The sequence below is a fragment of the Larus michahellis genome, chromosome W (genome assembly GCF_964199755.1).
Source record: "Larus michahellis chromosome W, bLarMic1.1, whole genome shotgun sequence".
NCBI lineage: Eukaryota > Metazoa > Chordata > Aves > Charadriiformes > Laridae > Larus > Larus michahellis.
Genome location: NC_133929.1, coordinates 1541184 through 1564775, shown reverse-complemented (window position 1 = coordinate 1564775; position 23592 = coordinate 1541184). Strand labels below are relative to the sequence as shown.

Here is a 23592-nt window from a genome sequence, read left to right as displayed (position 1 = left end):
TTTCTCTCTCAGAAGCCTCTTGATTTTATACTTTTCCTTATTGTGTGAACAATGCTGTACTTTTGTATTTTTAGCCAATTTAGTAATTATTCCACACCCTCTACTCTGCTCTGGTGAGACGCTACCTGGAGTACTGAATCCAGCTATGGAGTCCTCAGCACAAGAAGGACATGGACCTGTTGGAACTGGTCCAGCGGAGGGCCACAAAGATGATCAGAGGGCTGGAGCACCTCTGCTATGAGGACAGGCTGAGAGAGTTGGGGCTGTTCATCCTGGAGAAGAGAAGGCTCCGGGGAGACCTTATAGCAGCCTTCCAGTACCTAAAGGGGGCGTATAGGAAAGCTGGAGAGGGACTTTTTATAAGGGCATGTAGTGATAGGACAAGGGGTAATGGTTTTAAACTGGAAGAAGGGAGATTTAGGTTAGATATCTGGAAGAAATTTTTCACTATGAGGGCGGTGAGTCACTGGAACAGGTTGCCCAGGGAAATTGTAGAGGCTCCATCCCTGGAAGTGTTCAAGACCAGGCTGGGTGGGGCTTTGAGCAACCTAGTCTAGTGGGAGGTGTCCCTGCCCATGGCGGGGGGGGGGTTGAACTAGATGATCTTTAATGGCCCTTCCAACCTAAGCCATTCTATGATTTTTGCATTGAAGAAGTCCTTGACCAGATACCCCTAATGGAGCAGATGCTCTTTCCTTCCACATACTCTTACAGCTTTTATTAATTTCCTTTTTTTAAAAAAAAGAACAAACCTTTCAGCACAAGACTTCAGCATTCCCCTGCTGTTCCCCATCAGAAATCAGTAATTTAAAAGTCAGGAAATACCAAGCGCTGAAGCCAGTGTGTTAGCATTTTGCTGTTTATTTCCTCCTGCCAAACTCTGAAAAATTCCTTTGTATAAAATAAACAATGAAAAAAAAGTTATTTTTGATTCTATATCATTACAGTCAATGTATCAATGCATCTAAAATGTGTGTCCACAATATACCAGGTATACATTTTTAGGAAAAGAGAAAAAGACTTTCTAGGTTTGTTAAAAGGATAATGGTCCCTTATTTTTATTATTATTACAGGTTAGCAAAACAAAAATCCAATGGATTACAATATTTACATGTTATTTGAAAAATAAAGTAGTGATAAAAGCATGTCACAATTGTTTCATTTTTTTCATTTTTGGCAACTATCACATACACTCAATCCAGGTATGAAACTTTTTAAAGACATCTGAAATGAGGTCAATTAAAAAACAAATACAGGCATAAAAATTTATACTTTTCACTCCAGTGTGTTTTCTACATGATGCTCCCTCCTTCCTCCAAAAAAAAGCACCCCCCCAAACAAAACCAAAAAAATCCTGCAAACCCACAACTGACAAATCTTTAAAAGCAAAACACCATGCTTTTCAAATAGCACTAATTGAACAAATGCATTTTTTTACATCAATTTTATTTGAAACTATTTAGGGCAACATTTTCTCAGCAGCTTCATTATCCCTCCCCTCTCCCCCAACAAACAACAACAAAAAAAAAAACAACCTCAAGGCAACAACACATGCATTTCTAAAACTAGGTTTTAGTCAAATATTTCCTACTTCTTGGAAAGAAATTCTTTGCTCAAAATCAGAACATACCATGGGTACCAGATCCTGTATTCCTTATTTAGGCAAAATTGCTGTTGAGTTGTATAGGCTTTCCACCAAAGAAAAAGTGCAGGATCAGCCAAAAGGTATGTAGATTCCTGTTCATTCTATACTGCTTCCCTCATGCTAAAAGCTAAGGGATGGGGGGGGGGGAAATTAGCAACTCCCATCAGCTCTCCAGACTCAATGTAGTATGTAACTATTTCACTTCTGCTTGCAAAAAGATGCAAGACCTGACATAAATTCTCTCATTTGAAAAATCGACAGAATAATTATGAGGACCGATGTGTTTGGTCCATAAGCTGCATAGCTGTGCTGTTCGTTTGGTTCTTTAGTTAAAAAAAACAACTTAATTTTTTAAAATGCTAAACACAGAAATAACAAGTTTTCTATTCACAGGAATTCTTTTCCCTGTCCCCTTCCCCTTTGGAAAAAAAAAACACCACCACCACTCATTTTGCATGAGAAAGTTAATTGTGTCATTTTTGCAACAGTTCAAGCTGATAGGAAATAAACACAATCGGTCACATGAAATCTATCAAATACTAAAATTATAGTTGCATACTAACAAACAGGTTACCTGAAATACAGGATGGCAATTCACAAACCATTATCTAGAAATTAAAGACTCTCTCTCTCTTTTTATTTTTTTTTATTTACTAAAATAATTTAAAAAAAAATCACAGTATTTTAAGAAATAAAACCCACAGTGGGATTTTAAGTACAATTTGTTTTCCTTTCTTTAAAACTTTGTTTCTTCCTCCTTTCACCACCTTGCCCAGCAATCTCTCTACTTTAATCATAATGACAACAGGCAGTACTAACAAATGCAGAGATGTCCCTTTGTTAATTTTGAGGTATTAGGTGGCTGTTTTAAGCAAGGTAGTTTCTGTCTTGTTTTTGTTTTCGTTTCAAAAGCAGTTGCATTCAGTCTGGAAAATCATAATGTATTGAAATTAGAAAAACGCACCAAAATTTGCGTGCTGAAAAGTTACATCACCCCCCAACCATGCTCATTATGCTTCTGTTTGCAAACAGTACAAGTCTCCACTGCAAAGCACATTGTGTTATGTAGAGACACAGGGAGTTGTTTCATTAGTCCAATATGAATGTAACTTCCCATTGTCAAGATCCAGAAGAAAAGATGCAGTGATATAATGGAACCACTTATTCCATCATTTAAATAACTTTAATATACACACATTCACATAGGTACCAGTGCTTTGAAAATAGATCATTCATTCCTAAAAGCAGCTTTGTTTCGTCCTTCTGCCCACCCCACCTGCCCATCCCTTCCCATTTACCACTGTTCAAGTAAGTCGATTAAAATCACATCAAATTTTTATTCGTTTTTGGCCTCTGAGGTCTCTTGGACAGGTTTGTCAGCAGCTATGACACTGACGGTGGTTTCACTGTTGTGAGATATGTCCACCACCATTTTCTCAGTGCTTTCTTTTTCTTCTCCTGTCAGTGTATTAACAGTCTTTTCTGTGTTCTCCTCCAGTTTGCTGTCCTCTCTGGTCCCTTGCTTACTTTCATTCAGAGGCCTGAAAAATCCAAGCAGCAGAAAATGGAAACATGCTTTGGATACAAGGAAATGGGGAGAGTAGTTCTCCCAAACAGTTAACAAAATGATAAATCTTATTAAAGCCTGCAGGACCTTAAAGATCATCCAGTTCCAACGCCCCTGCCATGGGCAGGGACACCTCCCACTAGACCAGGCTGCTCAAAGCCTCATCCAGCCTGGCCTTCAACACTTCCAGGGATGGGGCATCCACAGCTTCCCTGGGCAACCTGTTCCGGTGCCTCACCACCAACACAGGAAAGAATTTCTTCCTAATATCTCATCTAAATCTCCCCTCTTCCAGGTTAAAACCGTTGCCCCTTGTCCTATCGCTACACTCCCTCATAAAGAGTCCCTTGCCATCTTTCCTATAGGCCCCCTTTAGGTACTGGAAGGCTGCTATAAGGTCTTCCCAGAGCCTCCTCTTCTCCAGGCTGAACAACCCCAACTCTCTCAGCCTGTCCTCGTAGCATAGGTGCTCCAGCCCTCTGATCATCTTTGTGGCCCTCCGCTGGACCCGTTCCAACGGGTCCATGTCCTTCTTGTGCTGAGGACTCTAGAGCTGCACACAGTACTCCAGGCAGGGTCTCAAAAGAGCGGAGTAGAGGGACAGAATCACCTCCCTTGACCTGCTGGCCATACTTCTTTTGATGCAGCCCAGGATGTGGTTGGCTTTCTGGGCTGCAAGCGCGCATTGCCGGCTCACGTTGAACTTATCTACCAGCACCCCCAAGTCCTTCTCCTCAGGGCTGCTCTCAATGCGTTCTCCGCCCAACCTGTATTTGTGCCTGGGATTGCCATGACCCAGGTGCAGGACCTTGCACTTGGCCTGGTTGAACTTCATGAGGTTGGCACGGGGCCACCTCTCCAGCCTGTCCAGGTCCCTCTGGATGGCATCCCTTCCCTCCAGCGTGTCGACTGTGCCACACAGCTTGGTGTCATCAGCATACTTGCTGAGGGTGCACTCAATCCCACTGTCCATGTCCCCGACAATGATGTTAAACAGCACTGGTCCCAGTACTGACCCCTGAGGAATGCCACTCGTCACTGGTTTCCACTTGGACATTGAGCCGTTGACCACAATTCTTTGAGTGCGACCATCTAGCTAGTTTTTAATCCACCAAGTGGTCCATCCATCGAATCCATGCCTTTCCAATTTAGAGACCAGGATGTCATGCGGGACAGTGTCAAACGCTTTGCATAAGCCCAGGTAGATGACATCAGTTGCTCTCCCCTTATCTACCAATGCTGTGGCAACACCGTAGAAGGCCACCAATTTCGTCAGGCACGATTTGCCTTTGGTGAAGCCATGTTGGCTGTCACCCATCACCTCCTTATTTTCCATGTCCCTTAGCAGAGTTTCCAGTGGATCCGCTCCATGATCTTGGCAGGCACAGAGGTGAGACTGACTGGCCTGCAGTTCCCCGGGTCTTCCTTTTTTCCCTTTTTGAAAATGGGGGTTATGTTTCCCCTTTTCCGGTCAGCGGGAACTTCACCAGACTGCCACAACTTTTGAAATATAATGGAAAGCGGCTTAGCGACTTCATCCGCCAGTTCCCTCAGGACCCATGGATGGATTTCATCTGGTCCCATGGACTTATGTACCTTCAGGTTCCTCAGATGTTCTTGAACCTGATCTTCTCCTACATTTGGTGGTTCTCCATTCTCCCAGTCCCTGCCTTTGCCTTCTGCAACTTGGGCGGTGTGGTTAGAGCCCTTGCCGGTGAAGACTGAGGCGAAAAAATCATTCAGTACCTCAGCCTTCTCCAGATCCTGGGTGACCAGGTCTGCTGTTTCCTTCTGGAGAGGGCCCACATCTTCCCTAGTCTTGCCTTTACCCCTGACGTACTTCTAGAAGTTTTTCTTGTTATCCTTGATGTCCCTGGCCAGATTTAATTCTATCTGGGCTTTAGCTTGCCTAATCTGGTTCCTGGCCACCCGGACAGTTTCTCTGTATTCCACCCAGTCAACCTGTCCTTGCTTCCACCCTCTGTAGGGCTCCTTTTTGCTTTTGAGCTTGTCCAGGAGCTCCTTGTTCACCCATGCAGGCCTCCTGGCATTTTTGCCTGACTTCTTTCTTGGGATGCACCGCTCCTGAGCTTGGAGGAGGTGATCCTTGAATACTAACCAGCTCTCTTGGGCCCCTCTCCCCTCCAGTGCTTTTTCCCATGTTACCCTGCCAAGCAGGTCCCTCAAGAGGCCAAAGTCTGCTCTCCTGAAGTCCAGGGTACCGAGCTTGCTGCTTACCCTCCTTGCTGCCTGCAGGATCTTGAATTCTACCATTTCATGATCACTGCAGCCAAGGCTGCCCTTGAGCTTGACATTCCCCACCAGCCCCTCCTTGTTGGTAAGGACAAGGTCCAGCATAGTTCCTCTCCTTGTTGGTTCCTCTACCATTTGAAGAAGAAAGTTGTCATTGACACATTCCAAGAACTTCCTGGATTTCTTGTGCCCTGCGGTGTTGTCCCTTCAACAGATATCGGGGTGGTTGAAGTTCCCATGAAGACCAGGGTCTGTGAACGTGATGCTGCTCCTATCTGTTTATGGAGGGCCTCATCCGCTCCATCGTCCTGGTCAGGTGGCCTGTAGCAGACCCCTACCGTAATGTCACCTGCCCCTGCGTTCCCTTTAATCTTGACCCATAAGCTCTCCATTGGGTCTTCATCCATCCCCAGGTGGAGCTCCATGCACTCCAGCTGGTCATTGACATAGAGGGGAACACCCCCTCTTCGTCTTCCCAGCCTGTCCTTCCTGAAGAGTCTGTATCCCTCCATTCCAACACTCCAATCATAAGAGCCATCCCACCACGTCTCTGTGATGCCAATAAGATCATAGCCCTGGAGGCGTGCACACATCTCTAACTCCTCTTGCTTGTTTCCTATGCTACGTGCATTTGTGTAAAGGCACTTCATCTGGGCGCCTGATGACGCTGACTCACTGGCTGGAGTGGCTGCATTTCCTTCATGCTGCTCTTCAGGTGGTCCCTAACCATGTCCCTAAGCACCATGTCTACCCGTCTTTTAAATACCTCCAGGGATGGTGATTCAACCACTTCCCTGGGAAGCCTGTTCCAATGTTTGTTAACCCTTTCGGTTTAAAATTTTCTCCCAATATCCAATCTAAACCTCCCCTGGCGCAACTTGAGGCCATTTTCTCTTGTCCTATCACTTGTTACTAGGGAGAACAGGTTGACCCCTACCTCTCTACAACCTCCTTTCAGGTAGTTGTAGACAGCAATAAGGTCTCCCCTCATCCTCCTTTTCTCCAGGCTAAACAACCCCAGTTCCCTCAGCCACTCCTCATAAGACTTGTTTTCTAGACCTCTCACCTGCTTCATTGCCGTTCTCTGGACACGCTCCAGCACCTCAATGTCTTTCTTGTAGTGGCATGCAAACATCAGCAATAGATTCAAGTAATGTTAATTTTGGACAAAAAAACTGGTATTCACCTTGAAATTAAGTTTAAGCTTTAGGATCATAGTAAAGAACATTCATGGGCTGCATTTGGATTTGATAATGCTAGATTTTTAACTCCCAAAGAGAGGGAATTTCTGGAATGATCTGTATTCTGGAAACCCTTGGCCATCTGTAGATAAATTTTTTTTCCAGTTTGAGGTCTAATCTAGACCTGAAACTGGAAGTGTGTTTGGACATACGGATATATTCAGGTACAGGTTTAAAAACAACAGTTACCTTGGATTTCTAGGTTCCTGGATCAAACCAGATGGACAGAAGCATCTAGTTGAGTAAATATGTCTGATAATTGCATCCAACGATGTTTGTGTTAGACAGAATTCTTCCAGTGTTAGAATAATCTGTCATATCCCTGTGTTTGCTTTCATTACAGGTTTTTTTTTGAGGGGAAGGGAGGAATGGATGGGGAGATGCACAAAGATCAACTGTTACATTTGGCTGTTATGCAAAGGAGTCTGCAAACCAACTTACATGCCATGCCTCAGCACATGTCGTTCCCACTCAGAGCCCTCTGTAAATGATCGACCACAGAACTCACATGGAAAGCGCTTCTCTGGAGCTCCACTGTCAGGATACATCATGGACATGGACTCTGGGAAAGAACAAAATTATCTGCACATTCATGAGCATCAGGGCAAGAAAGGACCTTTATGATTATGCTCTGATTTTCCCTGATGCCCTTCAGGGAGGAAAAAATATCATGGAGAAGTAAAAGATTTTCATTTAAAAACGTAGGTATTTCTGAAATTGTCCTCCCGTGGGAAACTAATGGAAGATTGGTGAGGAGGACTGTAAACACACTCAAGTGACTTGCAGCTGAGGTGTAGAAAAGCACATATATAGCACTAATCATTGTTTAGTCTTGTGTGCTTGACCAGTAGAACATCTGCACTTAGATAACATAGGCCTGTGGTAGACTCAGAGGCACTCTATCAAACACGCTTGAGATTCCTGCCCTGCTGTCGGAAAGATCAAAGCACAGTGGAAAACTACGCCTGCTTCAATCTCTGATATACAGGTAAGAACAGCAGGTTTGAAAACACTCTCCAGCAAGGACCGAGCTCCGTGGTGCCTGCGTTCCCACTTGCATGCCTCTGCCCAGGTGCTGCTTTGGAGATCCCCTGGTTTGCAAGGTATCAAGATTAAATTTACTCTTTGCGTTTCATCCATGGTTTTGTGGTTGTTCCTGCATCCTGCCTGTGTCAGCCCACACACCTCCCTATTCTAAAAATGCAAGGTGTGAAAAGTCTATAACCACCACTATGAGAAAAGGTCAATTAACTACAATATGGAAATGGGGGTGGGGGAAAGGGACTTTAAAAATAATGGAGTGCTTCCCACTTAGACACCTACATGAACAGCCCTAAAAGTGAACTGAGGTTCCCTGAAGTGTCCAGGATTTCAAGAAGCTACAGAGCCATTCTGAAAAGTCACAACACACATTGCAGATGAAAAATCCCATTCTCCATCTTGTCTATTATAGCTATTTGCAGAGATGTTTTATTGCTCCCTGTATTTGAACAAGTGAAGAGATTGTGGGATTTTACGTCAAAACCAGCACTGAGAGTTTAGTGTGGAAATAGCTTGAAAGCAAAATCAAAAGGGAACACTTGAGTCAATATGTAATTTTCAAATCAGTGGCGCAAATCTTAGGAAATGGAGACTTGGTATACTTGGCATCTGATACTCATAAGAAATTGTCATCCCCTCAACATGAAGTCTCATGAATAAGAGAATATCACTGAAAGGATGGTATCTTAACTGCACAGGTGTTTCATCTGATCATAATAATTCATACAAAACATTTAGGGTCTCATTTGCAGAAGTATCGAGTACCTAGCTTTACATCCAAAGTCACTGGCAGCTAAGGGGACAGCATTTCTGAAAGACAATCTCCATGTGAAAAGAGCCAGCTTTAACAAAAGATTAAACATTTTCTAATAAATTAAGATCACCACATAAGCCTTTAAAAATAATTGCACGGACCATCTCGCTTTCATTCTTTTCAATGGAAATGAGACAGCATATACTCAGAGTGATGTACTTTAGAAAATGGAATCTTTCATTGAGCGAGAGCAGAGCTGTAAAAAGGTTACAAGGCCTTGTGAAACAGGACACTTTGTATAAACAATGCATGCCTTGCTAATGAATATACCCTTGAAGAGAAACAGAAGACTGATAAAAAGAGAACATCCTACCCCATGAGGCGTCAAAAGCCAGATAATTGCAAAAAAGCATGAAGTCAGCAAAAGTCAGTTGTAACTAAGGGAAAGTTAAAGGCGGCAGGGGGAGATGGCGACCGCTGACAATTAGAGACCTGACAATTAGAGACCGAGCAGGCTTACCCCTCCCCCCCCACTGTATTGGAGCATGCACACATCAATTAAAGGCCAATGTAACTTTAAATGAAAGCGGGGAACAATACTAACCAGTATAAATTGTTAAGATAAGGTACTAACCAATAATCATAACTAAAGGCGTGTACTTCTGTGTTTTGAATCGTATAAACGTACCGAAGATTTTGTGAACCGGTATGCTAGCTTTGTGGAATACCACCTAGCACCCACATCTGTGCAAATATGCAATAATAAAATACCTCTGTGCTGTGTGTACATTGACGTCCTGGACACCGGGTAAACGACCCCACTTTTGGGACAACAAGAGCATTAATTTCTTAGCAGGAATTATCTTAAGTAAGAAAACAACATAATGTCTTTCTGACTCCTCCCAAATTACATAATGAAAGAAAAGGGATTTTGCTTCATTTTAGTTCTTATATCTACTCACTTGGTTTCTTTGCTCTCAAATTTACTCCATTAGAGATCAACCTATAAACTCTGAACCGCCCATGTGCTCACTTTTCTTCTTCATGTTAAATTTTGTAAAAGTATTTTTGCTACATGTTTCCCACTGGTTGCCTGTAGGAATGTGTCTGAGAGAAAATGGTCATGTGAGCCAGCTTCCCTACTATGAGAGATTAGATTAAGAGCAAAACAGGTGGTAGAAGATGGAATTAGTACATGGGAAAAACAGGAACTGAGAAGGTAGAAAACATGTTGTGCTAATGACTAAGCAATTGACTATGTGAATTCTTGTAACCAATCTGATCTGTGAATGAACTGCATGGACAGTGCGTGAACAGAGACTGTAAGCCAATCATATAGCTGCCGCTAGCGCGTGCTCTTATTGCCTGTCTATATCTACTCTGTGTAAACTGGAATAAAGGGAGAATGATCATACTCATATTGAGATTCCATCGTTACTCCGGGTCCGTCTCCCACTCCGACATCTGGTAGCAGAGGATGGTTCAGCGCGACTGAGTTCTCCGAGACTGCGGTAAGCAGCTAGAGGAGGGGAGTGGGAAACTTCGGCTGGGAGACGTGCTGCTTGGGCGCATCAGCGGGAGCAGACAACGGCGTGAGGTCGCTCCTCACCTCCCAGGCGCAGCTATGGAAACAGAAGCTGCGGCCACGCTACTCGCTGGGATCCTCTCTAAGAGAGGGATTGAAACACCAGCGAAACTGTTGCTCAAACTGATTAAGCCGGGGCAGGAGATGGGGCAACAAGTAACAAAAGAAGAAGGGGCTATATTAAGACTTCTCCTGCATATCCTCTCTAAGAGAGGGGTGAAATACGATGAGCGTATGCTCCGAAGGTTGTTAACCTGGTGCAGAGAGAACGGATTCGCACCAGAGCCCCAGACAGCTTTTAAACCAGAAATATGGGAGGCTGTTGGGAAAAAACTGTGGGAAGTGATAAGTAAAGGAGACAAAGAGGCATCACCGTTAGCGACGACATAGCGGTTGGTGTTATCGACCTTACAAGCTATGAAGGCGGAGCGAGCCACGGCAACCGGGGCTTTTGCAGCATTACGACCCACGGGAGGGCGATCAAACAGGCCAGGTCCGAAGGTCTGGGACGATCCCCTGCTGAGCCCCTCTGCTCCACCTGAGGCCGATGGAGGAGGCAGAATGTCAGCAGAGAAGGACAGAGCCGGAGCTGTTTGCTCCTGCCATTGCCCGCCTCGCCCCCTCCCCTCCCCAGTTGTCTCCCTGAGATAGAAGTGCTGGTTTTGTATGGCTGCTGTGTAAGTGTGTGTGGGCGCCAGCTTGTACCTGCTGATCAGCATGTGTGCTACTGTTTGCTTTTTGTTGTGTGCAGTGTCGTTAGGTGACTCCACTTGAGCAGGTGTTCTGCCCGGTGTGGTACTGTTCTCGTATGCATCTAGGGCTGACACTCCGTCAAGTGAAGAAATTTGTATATACACAGTGTTTAGACGTAAGGCGAGCGCGCCCCAGGTAGATACACCAGGATGGGCCGTAGAACCGATGGAAGTCCTGAAATATTGGGGGAGTTTTCACGAGCCGACACATTTACACTCTCGGGAACGGCTCGCCCGTGCAGGGCGTATGGCTGGTTGTTTGTTGTTTGTCTATAAGATCATGGTTGATTGGGAAAAGGAGTTGAGACAAAGTCTATAGGATGCTCTGTAGGAAAATGAGAAACTTAAGGAAAAATGAGAAACTGAGCTCTTGTTGCAAAGGCAGACTTTTATGTCAGTCGTAAGTGATGGAAGGAAAAAAAAGAAAAAAGAGAAAAGAAAAAAAGAAAAAAGAAAAAGAGAAAAAAAGGGAAAAAAAAGAGAAAAAAAAAGAAAAAAAGAAAAGAAACTAAACAGGAACAATTAGATGGGAAATGTGCCACGTTAGCACAAAAGTATGCCATACACATTACGAGAAAGCATCAGAAAAAGAGAAATAGGACACCTGATTCAAAGCAGTACCATAGAGATATGTTTTTGGGTTTTTTCCTATATGTGTATATGTTGTTGCATGCCTTAGTAGATTGCTCTGTGTTATACCCTGCGAGACTAAAATGAACCCAGCAGAAGCGGTCTCTTGAGCAAGGGGGTGGAATATGGGAAAGCAACGGCAGATCAGTGAGGAGGACTGTAAATACACTCAAGGGACTTGCACCTGGGTGCTGGAAAACACATATATCACACCAATTGTTATTCAGCCTCGGGTGCTGGCAAGAAAAACATTTGGATGACATAAGCCTGTGATGGACTCACAGACACCTTATCTAGCTGCTTGAGAATCTTGGCCTGTTGTGGAAGAAGATCAAAGCACAGTACCAGCAAGAACAGGGAGTCCGCATGCGCTCTTGCTAACAAGGACTCTTTTGCTGCCAAGGATTCGTGATAACAAGGACTCTCTTGCTGCCAAGGATAAGTTTAACAATGCTACTAGTACAGCTATTTCTGAGTTATTGCTAGATGTAGATAGTATTCGATATGCGACGCTGCAAAACAGAGCTGCTACTGATTTTTTGCTTTCAGCTCACAGACATGGTTGTCAAGATTTTAAAGGACTGTATTGTATGAATCTAAGTGACCACTCCAAATCCATCCATGCCCAGCTGCAGGAACTGCACCGACCGAACCAGCAACTTGTGGAGACCACTGGGTGAAATCTCTTTGCTGGATGGACTTGGGGGTGGGGTTGGTTGAAGCAAATTATACTCATTGCCTGTGTGGAAGGAATTTGTCTGTTATGTTTAGTATGCTGTTTGCCGTGTTTAATAAGCATTATATGATCAGCTGTAAATGCCGCTTTGCATCGTACCCTTGTACGAGTTGTAGAATATGTTGCTCTAAAAACTATGTGTGTATCCATGAGAACCTGACCTTCACAGAAGAAGATAACAAGAAGGGATTACAACAATGTAGTCACGTATCAGACAGCTGCTGTTAGCAAAGCTGGATCATGAGTTTGGTGAGACTCGCTGCATACAATGGCCACGCGTGCAGCGACTCTACCTTGTACTTTTCTACTCGATCCAGTGCAGGAGAGTCTGGTGGGACTCGCTGCGTGCGCTGGCCATGCATGCAGCGACTCTAGCCTGTACTTCTCCACTCAATCCAGTGCAGGATATAAGGGGGCTGTCTCGGGTCAGAGAAGGGGAGAGAGACATGAGCACACTTTGAAGGTACAGGGGATGCCCTGAAGCACTGTGTCTGCCCCCGCCCCCCCCCATAAGTTTTATGTTCATTAACCCAAACAGCTCTGAAGGCATTACAGTATGTTGAAAGATAAGATATAGTCTACTACTGCTGCAAGATGCATTGAACACCTTCCTACAAGAATTTCAACTTTATGCCCTGATAGGACAGTGGGATGATGCACTCGCAAAGAGCCTGACTGCATTAGAGTGGGTATTTTTGCCACATACCTTTTCAAAACCAGTAACTATGATGATCAAAATGTTACCACGATTGTTTTTCCAGGGTCGCTTGTGCTGTCAGCAACCGCAATGTATTTGAAATATTACAAAAGGATTTCTTGTGGGTAAATCCAAAGAAATTGGCTTTCTGGGCTAAATTTAGGAATCTGGGTATTTATTGCCTTAGCAGGGTTCTTTTTGATTCTGTTTTTAATTGTGTTTAGTATATAACCGGCTAAGAGCGTCACGACGAGTAGAAGCACAAGCCGTGGCGACCTTGTTAATAAATGGTCTGGTGTTAAACAAAAAAGGGGGAGATGTGGCAGATCTACGAGCAGAGGCCTGCGTACGGCCAAAGATACAGTGAGCAGAGCACACAGTAACCACAGAGCCAAGAGAACAGTTCATACCTGCACTCCATCCTGTGACGACCATATAACATTTTCGAATCTCAGACAAAGAATAGGGCTAAGTATTCTTCCTTCGCTAGGAACAGCAACAGCATTAAATATGCTGAATAAGATAGGGTGTTGGGCAAGTAAACAGATAAACCTTACAACTGAAATCCTATCTAGCTTGCTTACTGATGCTGATAGCATTCGGCATGCTACGTTGCAAAATCGAGCGGCTATTGACTTTTTGCTGTTAGCTCAGGGTCATGGGTGTGAAGATTTTGAAGGTATGTGTTGTATGAACCTTTCCGACCACTCATCATCTATTCATAAGCAGTTACGGGATCTGAAGGATAACATGTCCAAATTAAAAGCGGTTAAAAATGGTTTCGATGATTGGTTAAGCTCATGGGGTATAATGGGATGGTTATCAGACTTCCTAAAACGAGGGTTCATGCTACTGTTGGTTATATTATTATTGATTATGGTAGCCTCATGTGTTCTCCGCAAAGTGACTGACATGATAGAAAATGCCATGCATAAGGTCTGGCTGGCTCAAAAAGAAAAAGGGGGTACTGTAGGAATGTGTCTGAGAGAAAATGGTCATGTGAGCCAGCCTCCCTACTATGAGAGATTAGATTAAGAGCAAAACAGGTGGCAGAAGATGGAATTAGTACATGGGAAAAACAGGAACTGAGAAGGTAGAAAACATGTTGTGCTAATGACTAAGCAATTTACTATGTGAATTCTTGTAACCAATCTGATCTGTGAATGAACTGCATGGACAGTGCGTGAACAGAGACTGTAAGCCAATCATATAGCTGCCGCTAGCGTGTGCTCTTATTGCGTGTCTATATATACTCTGTGAAAACTTGAATAAAGGGAGAACGATCATACTCATATTGAGATTCCATCGTTACTCCGGGTCCGTCTCCCACTCCGACAGTTGCCCTTTAATAAAGTTCTAGATCCCTTCTGTCTAGATGAAAAAAAGTTATTTCATATTTCTTAGTATCAGTGATTTACTATGTGGTTAAACAACAACGAAGCAAGGTCCCCTCCTGATATGAGCAACAGAAAGTCAGTGCCACGGGCTCCATTTACATCTGGATCCAACTCCTACAGTTAATACCATATACATGGTCCGAATTTATAAATACCACTGAAAGGCCCTTGTACCATGACTAATCCAACACCTACAGAGGGTGGAAGTTTTGGAGGTGACAGCTGCTCTTCTGTACAAGAACAAATCCAGAGTACAGTAGTGTCCTGGTTTGGGGTGAAGCAGAACCAACTTTCTGTTCAGTGAGAGGCTCTTGCTTACACTTATTGCTGTGGCAACCAGGGTCAGCTGACTTGGTTGCTTACCCTGTGGAAGGGCTACACCTGTGGACAGGTCAGGTGATCCAAACTGACCAATAGGGTATTCCATCCCATCTGACATGCTCAGTATAAAATCTGAGGGATCAAAGGGATCAGGTTGGCTCCTTTCCTAGGATTCTTTTCCAAGGGCTTGTCTTCTTTGGATCTTCTCTAGTGGGCTCTTTCTTCAATGGCTCTCTTTCTTCAATGACTGATGTCTGAGGCGGACCCTGTCAGCTCATCTGCCTTTTCATCCCAGTTAGTGTGTTCCAGTTCCCATTTATCACTGAGTCCAGTCTGGAACCTTCCCGGTGCCTGCCAGTGACATCTTCCTGAGAACTTGATTTGGTTTTGTATTTATTTGTATTGTATCTATTTCATTATATACTTTTTTTAATTTTTAATTATTTTTTCATTAGTTTAGTTTTTTCTAAACCCATAATTCTCTTTATCTCTCTTCTTCTTCTCCTTGGAGTGAGAGGTGGGGGAGAGCATCTGTCGTCTTGTCATTGGCCAACCCAGCCCTAACCATGACAAGTAGCCAATAGGAAATTTATTCTAGGACTGTGGAAACATAATAGAGCCTATTTTGCTCAAATGAATAGGGAGATTTTACACTTGTAATTCCCAGTAACAAGCACTACCCTAATAATTCTGCTGTCCCTTCTGAATGCATTATATGTTCCCACCTACTTCCCCATGAGTCCCTGATTAGTTTGGTTTCTTGGACTGTGAATTCAGACTGCCTCCCAGAAAGAGTAATCAGGCCATGCACTTACCTGGGGTCTATACACTTACCAGGGGTCTTGTATTAGAAATAGTGTGATCAGCAGAAGGAGGGAGGTGATTGTCCCCCTGTACTCAGCACTGGTGAGGCCACACCTTGAGTATTGTGTCCAGTTTTGGGCACCTCAATACGAGAGAGAGATCGAGGTGCTGGAGCGAGTGCAGAGGAGGGCAATGAAGCTGGTGAAGGGCCTGCAGAATAAATCTTATGAGGAGCGATTGAAGGAGCTGGGACTGTTTAGTTTGAGGAAGAGGACGCTGAGGGGAGACCTCATCGCTCTCTACAACTACTTGAAAGGACATTGTAGAGAGGTTGGTGCTGGTCTCTTCTCACAGGTAATTAGCGATAGAACAAGAGGGAATGGCTTCAAGCTGCAGCAGGGGAGGTTTAGGCTGGACATTAGGAAAAAATTCTTCCCAGAAAGAGTGGTCAGACATTGGAATAGGCTGCCCAGGGAGGTGGCGGAGTCACCATCCCTGAATGTGTTTAAAGAGTCATTTAGATGTAGTGTTGGGGGATATGGTGTAGGGGAGAACTTTGTAGAGTGGGGTTGATGGTTGGACTCGATGATCCCAAGTGTCTTTTCCAACCTGAATGATTCTATGATTCTACGCTAAAGTCTTGGACTTCAGAGAGCTGAGACAGGATTTCCTCCCAGATACTCAGAGACTGAAGATACACTCCAGGCAAATCCCAACTCCTAGTAACACCATGAAGACTAAAATCAACAAAAGCATCCAAGTGGTATAAAACATTACAGTTTGGTGCAGTTTGAAAGCTGTGGGTTATCAAACATTGGAACAGGCTTCCCAGGGAAGTGGTTGAATCACCATCCCTGGAGGTATTTAAAAGACGGGTAGACATGGTGCTTAGGGACATGGTTAGGGACCACCTGAAGAGCAGCATGAAGGAAATGCAGCCACTCCAGCCAGTGAGTCAGCGTCATCAGGCGCCCAGATGAAGTGCCTTTACACAAATGCACGTAGCATAGGAAACAAGCAAGAGGAGTTAGAGATGTGTGCACGCCTCCAGGGCTATGATCTTATTGGCATCACAGAGACGTGGTGGGATGGCTCTTATGATTGGAGTGTTGGAATGGAGGGATACAGACTCTTCAGGAAGGACAGGCTGGGAAGACGAAGAGGGGGTGTTCCCCTCTATGTCAATGACCAGCTGGAGTGCATGGAGCTCCACCTGGGGATGGATGAAGACCCAATGGAGAGCTTATGGGTCAAGATTAAAGGGAACGCAGGGGCAGGTGACATTACGGTAGGGGTCTGCTACAGGCCACCTGACCAGGACGATGGAGCGGATGAGGCCCTCCATAAACAGATAGGAGCAGCATCACGTTCACAGACCCTGGTCTTCATGGGAACTTCAACCACCCCGATATCTGTTGAAGGGACAACACCGCAGGGCACAAGAAATCCAGGAAGTTCTTGGAATGTGTCAATGACAACTTTCTTCTTCAAATGGTAGAGGAACCAACAAGGAGAGGAACTATGCTGGACCTTGTCCTTACCAACAAGGAGGGGCTGGTGGGGAATGTCAAGCTCAAGGGCAGCCTTGGCTGCAGTGATCATGAAATGGTAGAATTCAAGATCCTGCAGGCAGCAAGGAGGGTAAGCAGCAAGCTCGGTACCCTGGACTTCAGGAGAGCAGACTTTGGCCTCTTGAGGGACCTGCTTGGCAGGGTAACATGGGAAAAAGCACTGGAGGGGAGAGGGGCCCAAGAGAGCTGGTTAGTATTCAAGGATCACCTCCTCCAAGCTCAGGAGCGGTGCATCCCAAGAAAGAAGTCAGGCAAAAATGCCAGGAGGCCTGCATGGGTGAACAAGGAGCTCCTGGACAAGCTCAAAAGCAAAAAGGAGCCCTACAGAGGGTGGAAGCAAGGACAGGTTGACTGGGTGGAATACAGAGAAACTGTCCGGGTGGCCAGGAACCAGATTAGGCAAGCTAAAGCCCAGATAGAATTAAATCTGGCCAGGGACATCAAGGATAACAAGAAAAACTTCTAGAAGTACGTCAGGGGTAAAGGCAAGACTAGGGAAGATGTGGGCCCTCTCCAGAAGGAAACAGCAGATCTGGTCACCCAGGATCTGGAGAAGGCTGAGGTACTGAATGATTTTTTCGCCTCAGTCTTCACCGGCAAGGGCTCTAACCACACCGCCCAAGTTGCAGAAGGCAAAGGCAGGGACTGGGAGAATGGAGAACCACCAAATGTAGGAGAAGATCAGGTTCAAGAACATCTGAGGAACCTGAAGGTACATAAGTCCATGGGACCAGATGAAATCCATCCATGGGTCCTGAGGGAACTGGCGGATGAAGTCGCTAAGCCGCTTTCCATTATATTTCAAAAGTTGTGGCAGTCTGGTGAAGTTCCCGCTGACCGGAAAAGGGGAAACATAACCCCCATTTTCAAAAAGGGAAAAAAGGAAGACCCGGGGAACTGCAGGCCAGTCAGTCTCACCTCTGTGCCTGCCAAGATCATGGAGCGGATCCACTGGAAACTCTGCTAAGGGACATGGAAAATAAGGAGGTGATGGGTGACAGCCAACATAGCTTCACCAAAGGCAAATCGTGCCTGACGAAATTGGTGGCCTTCTACGGTGTTGCCACAGCATTGGTAGATAAGGGGAGAGCAACTGATGTCATCTACCTGGGCTTATGCAAAGCGTTTGACACTGTCCCGCATGACATCCTGGTCTCTAAATTGGAAAGGCATGGATTCGATGGATGGACCACTTGGTGGATTAAAAACTAGCTAGATGGTCGCACTCAAAGAATTGTGGTCAACGGCTCAATGTCCAAGTGGAAACCAGTGACGAGTGGCATTCCTCAGGGGTCAGTACTGGGACCAGTGCTGTTTAACATCATTGTCGGGGACATGGACAGTGGGATTGAGTGCACCCTCAGCAAGTATGCTGATGACACCAAGCTGTGTGGCACAGTCGACACGCTGGAGGGAAGGGATGCCATCCAGAGGGACCTGGACAGGCTGGAGAGGTGGCCCCGTGCCAACCTCATGAAGTTCAACCAGGCCAAGTGCAAGGTCCTGCACCTGGGTCATGGCAATCCCAGGCACAAATACAGGTTGGGCGGAGAACGCATTGAGAGCAGCCCTGAGGAGAAGGACTTGGGGGTGCTGGTAGATAAGTTCAACGTGAGCCGGCAATGCGCGCTTGCAGCCCAGAAAGCCAACCACATCCTGGGCTGCATCAAAAGAAGTATGGCCAGCAGGTCAAGGGAGGTGATTCTGTCCCTCTACTCCGCTCTTTTGAGACCCTGCCTGGAGTACTGTGTGCAGCTCTAGAGTCCTCAGCACAAGAAGGACATGGACCCGTTGGAACGGGTCCAGCGGAGGGCCACAAAGATGATCAGAGGGCTGGAGCACCTATGCTACGAGGACAGGCTGAGAGAGTTGGGGTTGTTCAGCCTGGAGAAGAGGAGGCTCTGGGAAGACCTTATAGCAGCCTTCCAGTACCTAAAGGGGGCCTATAGGAAAGATGGCAAGGGACTCTTTATGAGGGAGTGTAGCGATAGGACAAGGGGCAACGGTTTTAACCTGGAAGAGGGGAGATTTAGATGAGATATTAGGAAGAAATTCTTTCCTGTGTTGGTGGTGAGGCACCGGAACAGGTTGCCCAGGGAAGCTGTGGATGCCCCATCCCTGGAAGTGTTGAAGGCCAGGCTGGATGAGGCTTTGAGCAGCCTGGTCTAGTGGGAGGTGTCCCTGCCCATGGCAGGGGCGTTGGAACTGGATGATCTTTAAGGTCCTGCAGGCTTTAATAAGATTTATCATTTTGTTAACTGTTTGGGAGAACTACTCTCCCCATTTCCTTGTATCCAAAGCATGTTTCCATTTTCTGCTGCTTGGATTTTTCAGGCCTCTGAATGAAAGTAAGCAAGGGACCAGAGAGGACAGCAAACTGGAGGAGAACACAGAAAAGACTGTTAATACACTGACAGGAGAAGAAAAAGAAAGCACTGAGAAAATGGTGGTGGACATATCTCACAACAGTGAAACCACCGTCAGTGTCATAGCTGCTGACAAACCTGTCCAAGAGACCTCAGAGGCCAAAAACGAATAAAAATTTGATGTGATTTTAATCGACTTACTTGAACAGTGGTAAATGGGAAGGGATGGGCAGGTGGGGTGGGCAGAAGGACGAAACAAAGCTGCTTTTAGGAATGAATGATCTATTTTCAAAGCACTGGTACCTATGTGAATGTGTGTCCCTTCTAACCTGAACCATTCTATGACTCTGTGTCTGTTTCTCCCTGCAAATTTAACTCTCCAGCCTAGAAGGTGGTATTCTTAAATTTTCATAATAAGTGTTAAGTATCTCCAGTATCCTGAAGACAATTTAAATGATGATCTTAATTTTATTATTTTTATCCCATGGTAGTTTATAGGGATTTATGAGGTTCAGCTGATAGTACTTTCTTTTTTTCTGTCTGGATACCATGGTTTCCAGGGTCATTTCAGCACCTGTGCTTGTCTGTAGTGCTGATGTAATCCTCACAGACAGCATGATTCTTCTTCCCTTTCTAGCTGCTGGTCTACAGAAAACATTAATGTCTGTTACAGCTGCAAGTTAGGGAAAGATAGTTCTTCAGTCAAAGAATTAGACTCATTTTTTCAGCTCTGAAGCTCTTAGGGTCACACCCCCCACTGAACAGACACTTGAACAAACTTCCACATGAGGGTGCAGAGTTAGTAATGTCAAGCTTTGGAACACGTGTGAAACCAACATCCCTCCCACTCCTCTCCTGATTTCTTTTAGGGCTGCTAACAAAGTTCTCATGGAGGATGTTTTTCAGTAAAAGTTGTTTCCTATCTAACTCACTCTCTTCCTCATTAAATAAAGATATCGCCAGTCACACTCAAAGTGACATGTTAATGACCCCTTCATGTTCTGTAAACTGCTTGTGAATCTAGCAATCTTAACTTTTACAGATTTGAAAATACCCAGGGAGACATGTTTTCTTTTGTGAAAAACTCTTGAATGAACTTGAAATGAGTTTTCAATTGAAAACTGAAATTTCAGAAGGAAAAAGGTAAACATAGAAACTTGGCAGCCTGCAGTCAGCATCAGGAGGTTGGATGACCCCTGGAACCTGATGATTAGGCATGACAAGGCTCACTGCAGTTATTAGTTCAAATCAAGCTCCTTTTACTGTTGAACAAGAATTGCAAACATATTGCATTTGATTGATGAAGTCATGCACTATAGAGCAGATCGTGAAAATACATGGAATATTCCAGTCAGTACCAGATATTTGCACTAAAATTATTTTAATATTAAAGGCCAAAAACCCCAAACAAACACAAAAGCACACAATCCCCCCTCACAGTCCAATTCACCAAGAACTACCTTTCTTTATCCCTACTCAGCTAACCATCTGAACAATAAACACATGAATAAGACTTACTGAACTCAGTGGGATTATTCATAGATGTTAATTTAGGCACAAAGTACACAGTTAGAATGGTGACTTGGAGGTAAGGAATGGAATTCCCCTGGCTTCAGAGTTGACGACCAAAGTGATGGCAAAAGGGTCAACTCTCACATAGAAGAGGGAAGGAATGCATTGTAAGCATGGGGCAGACAGTGGGCAGACAACAGCCCCAAAATAAGCTTGGCCACTGAACTATATCCCTCACTGGTATAATGTGGAGCAGCAAAGCTGAACATGGGTTACCAACACAGAATAATCTGACATCCCACTAAAATAGAATCACAGAATCACAGAATGGTAGGGGTTGGAAGGAACCTCTGGAGATCATCTAGTCCAACCCCCCCTGCCAGAGCAGGGTCACCTTAGAGCAGGTTACACAGGAATGCATCCAGGCAGGTTCTGAATGTCTCCAGAGACGGAGACTCCACCACCTCTCTGGGCAGCCTGTTCCAGTGCTCTGGTACCCTCAAAGTAAAGAAGTTCCTCCTCATGTTGAGATGGAACTTCCTATGATTCTTGAAGAGGTCGATGTTAGCCCTCCTGAAGTCCAAGGTTGCAATCCTACTTGCTGTTTTGTGCATACTACCCATGATCCTGAATTCTATCTTCTCGTGATCACTACAGCCAAGGCTGCCCCCAACCTTAATGTCCTCCACCAGTCCCTCTTTGTTTGTCAGTACCAGGTCCAGTAGTACACCTCTCCTTGTTGGCTCCTCCACTACCTGAGTCAAAAACTTATTATCAGTACCCTAGAGGTCCTCCTGGACTGTGCATGCCTGGCTGTGTAGCCTTCCCAGCAGATATCGGGGTGATTGAAGTCCCCCATGAGAACCAAAGCCTGTGATTATGAAGCTACTTTCAGCGGTCTGTAGAAGGCCTCATCAGCTTCCCCATCCTGATCAGGTGGCCTGTAATAAACACCCACAACAGTGTCCCTCATATTTGCCTGCCCCTTAATCCTTACCCACAAGCTTTCAACCCTCTCTTCATCCGCCCCCAGGGAGAGCTGGATACATTCCAGATGCTCTCTCACATAAAGAGCAACTCCACCACCTCACCTCGCTGGCCTGTCTTTCCTGAAAAGGACATAGCCATCCATGACAGCATTCCAGTCATGTGAGCTGTCCCACCATGTCTCAGTATTTGCAATGAGATCATGGCCCTGCAACCGCACACAGATCTCCAGTTCTTCCTGTTTATTCCCCATGCTGCGTGCATTGGTGTATAAGCATTTCGGAGAGGGAGTTGAGCATGTAGTTTTCACCCTTGAGGGGTGGTAGGCCTTCTGGTTCTCAAAAATACTATCACGCTGCCCCACAAGTGCTGAGCTACTACGCCTTGGCACCTCTCTAGCAAGCCCAGTTACATCCCCATCCCCCTATGAATCTAGTTTAAAGCTCTCTCAGTGAGCCCTGATAACTCTTGTCCTAGAACCCTTTTCCCTCCGCAAGATAAGCTATTCCCGCCCATTACCAGCAGGCCTGGCATTTTGTAAATCAAGCTGTGGTCAAAGAACCCAAAGTCCTGCCGGCAGCATCAGGCTCAGAGCCAGGCATTGATCTGCTGGCTCTTCCTAATTACTCCCTCATCATTCCCTGCAACTGGGGGAAAGGAGGAGAACACAACTTGTGCTCCCGATCCCTTGACCAGTTGTCCCAAGGTCCTGAAATCTCTCTTCATTGCCCTCGGACTTCTTCTCACTACTTCGTCACTGCCTACCTGAAAGATCAAAAGGGGGTAATAATCTGAGGGCCGTACTAGGGAAGGAAGCTGCTTTTTCACATGCTTAACCTGGGCCCCAGGGAGACAGCAGACCTCCCTATGTAGTGGGTCCGGTCTGCATATCGGGCCTTCCGCTCCCTGCAGTAGCAAGTCGCCTATGACAATGACCCATCTTTTGTTCTTTACCACAGAGGTTTTGATGCAGGGGGTGGTCCGACTAGACCTCGATGACACCTCCAAGCTGGAAGAACTATCATGCTCATTGTTGTCCAGTTCCCCTTGCAGAGCACTGTACCTGTTATGCAATGGCATCTGGGAAGGTGGGGTAGTTGCTGTGCAGATGCGACTGCAGCGCTTGTTGCGCTGGGCAGGAACTTCTTGCCATTGTCCCCTGTCCTCCAAGTCACCACATTCAGTCGGACAGAGTGAGGACAGGGAGTTCTCTGTAGCAGGGGCTCTGTCTGCCTGCTGGGTTTTTATCATGGGAGGCAGGGTGCGACTCCATGCATCTCTCTCTCTCTTGTTCTCTGATGGCCCTCAACCTACTTACCTCCTCCCTGAGCTCCATCACGAAGCAGAGGAGCTCCTCTATCTGGGCACATCTCCCACTGGCATGCCCACCACTGCCATCTGACACTGGCATAAGAGCAGGGCACACCCTGCAGCCCAACGTCTGGGCGGCAGCATGTTCCCACGAGAGCTCCATCTGGGAAGCTGCATCAGAACTGGTGGGTGCAGAGCTCACGGATGCCATAGTCTTCTTCCGAGTGGATACCATTGTTTCCTGGCAGAGTTGGCAGCCTTTCAGTGCTCTCCCATGCAAACTGCTGCACCCTGACTGTTGTGCTGCACCCGGTTTGCCCGGTCTGTTCGCCCACCCAGGGAGCCCGCCCTTGCCGTGGTGCTCCCAGGTGACACCCTGGGTGACACCCACTCGCTGCTTGCTTGCTCAGTGCGCAGCAACC

General features: G+C 45.7%; 1 protein-coding gene across 8 annotated transcripts in view; it reads right to left on the bottom strand.

The window, feature by feature from the left end:
* Positions 1-1437: 1437 nt before the first annotated feature.
* LOC141735448 (zinc finger protein 462-like) overlaps positions 1438-23592 on the bottom strand; it is a 103739-nt gene continuing 81584 nt past the window's right edge. For all 8 annotated transcript variants that reach the window (XM_074568253.1, XM_074568251.1, XM_074568254.1 and 5 more), the window contains 2 exons: positions 7148-7268; positions 1438-3186 (listed from right to left, as the gene is read on the bottom strand). In XM_074568253.1, coding sequence (XP_074424354.1) covers positions 2982-3186; positions 7148-7268 — 326 coding nt within the window. In that variant the 3' untranslated portion in view covers positions 1438-2981. The remainder of the gene's footprint in view (positions 3187-7147; positions 7269-23592) is intronic.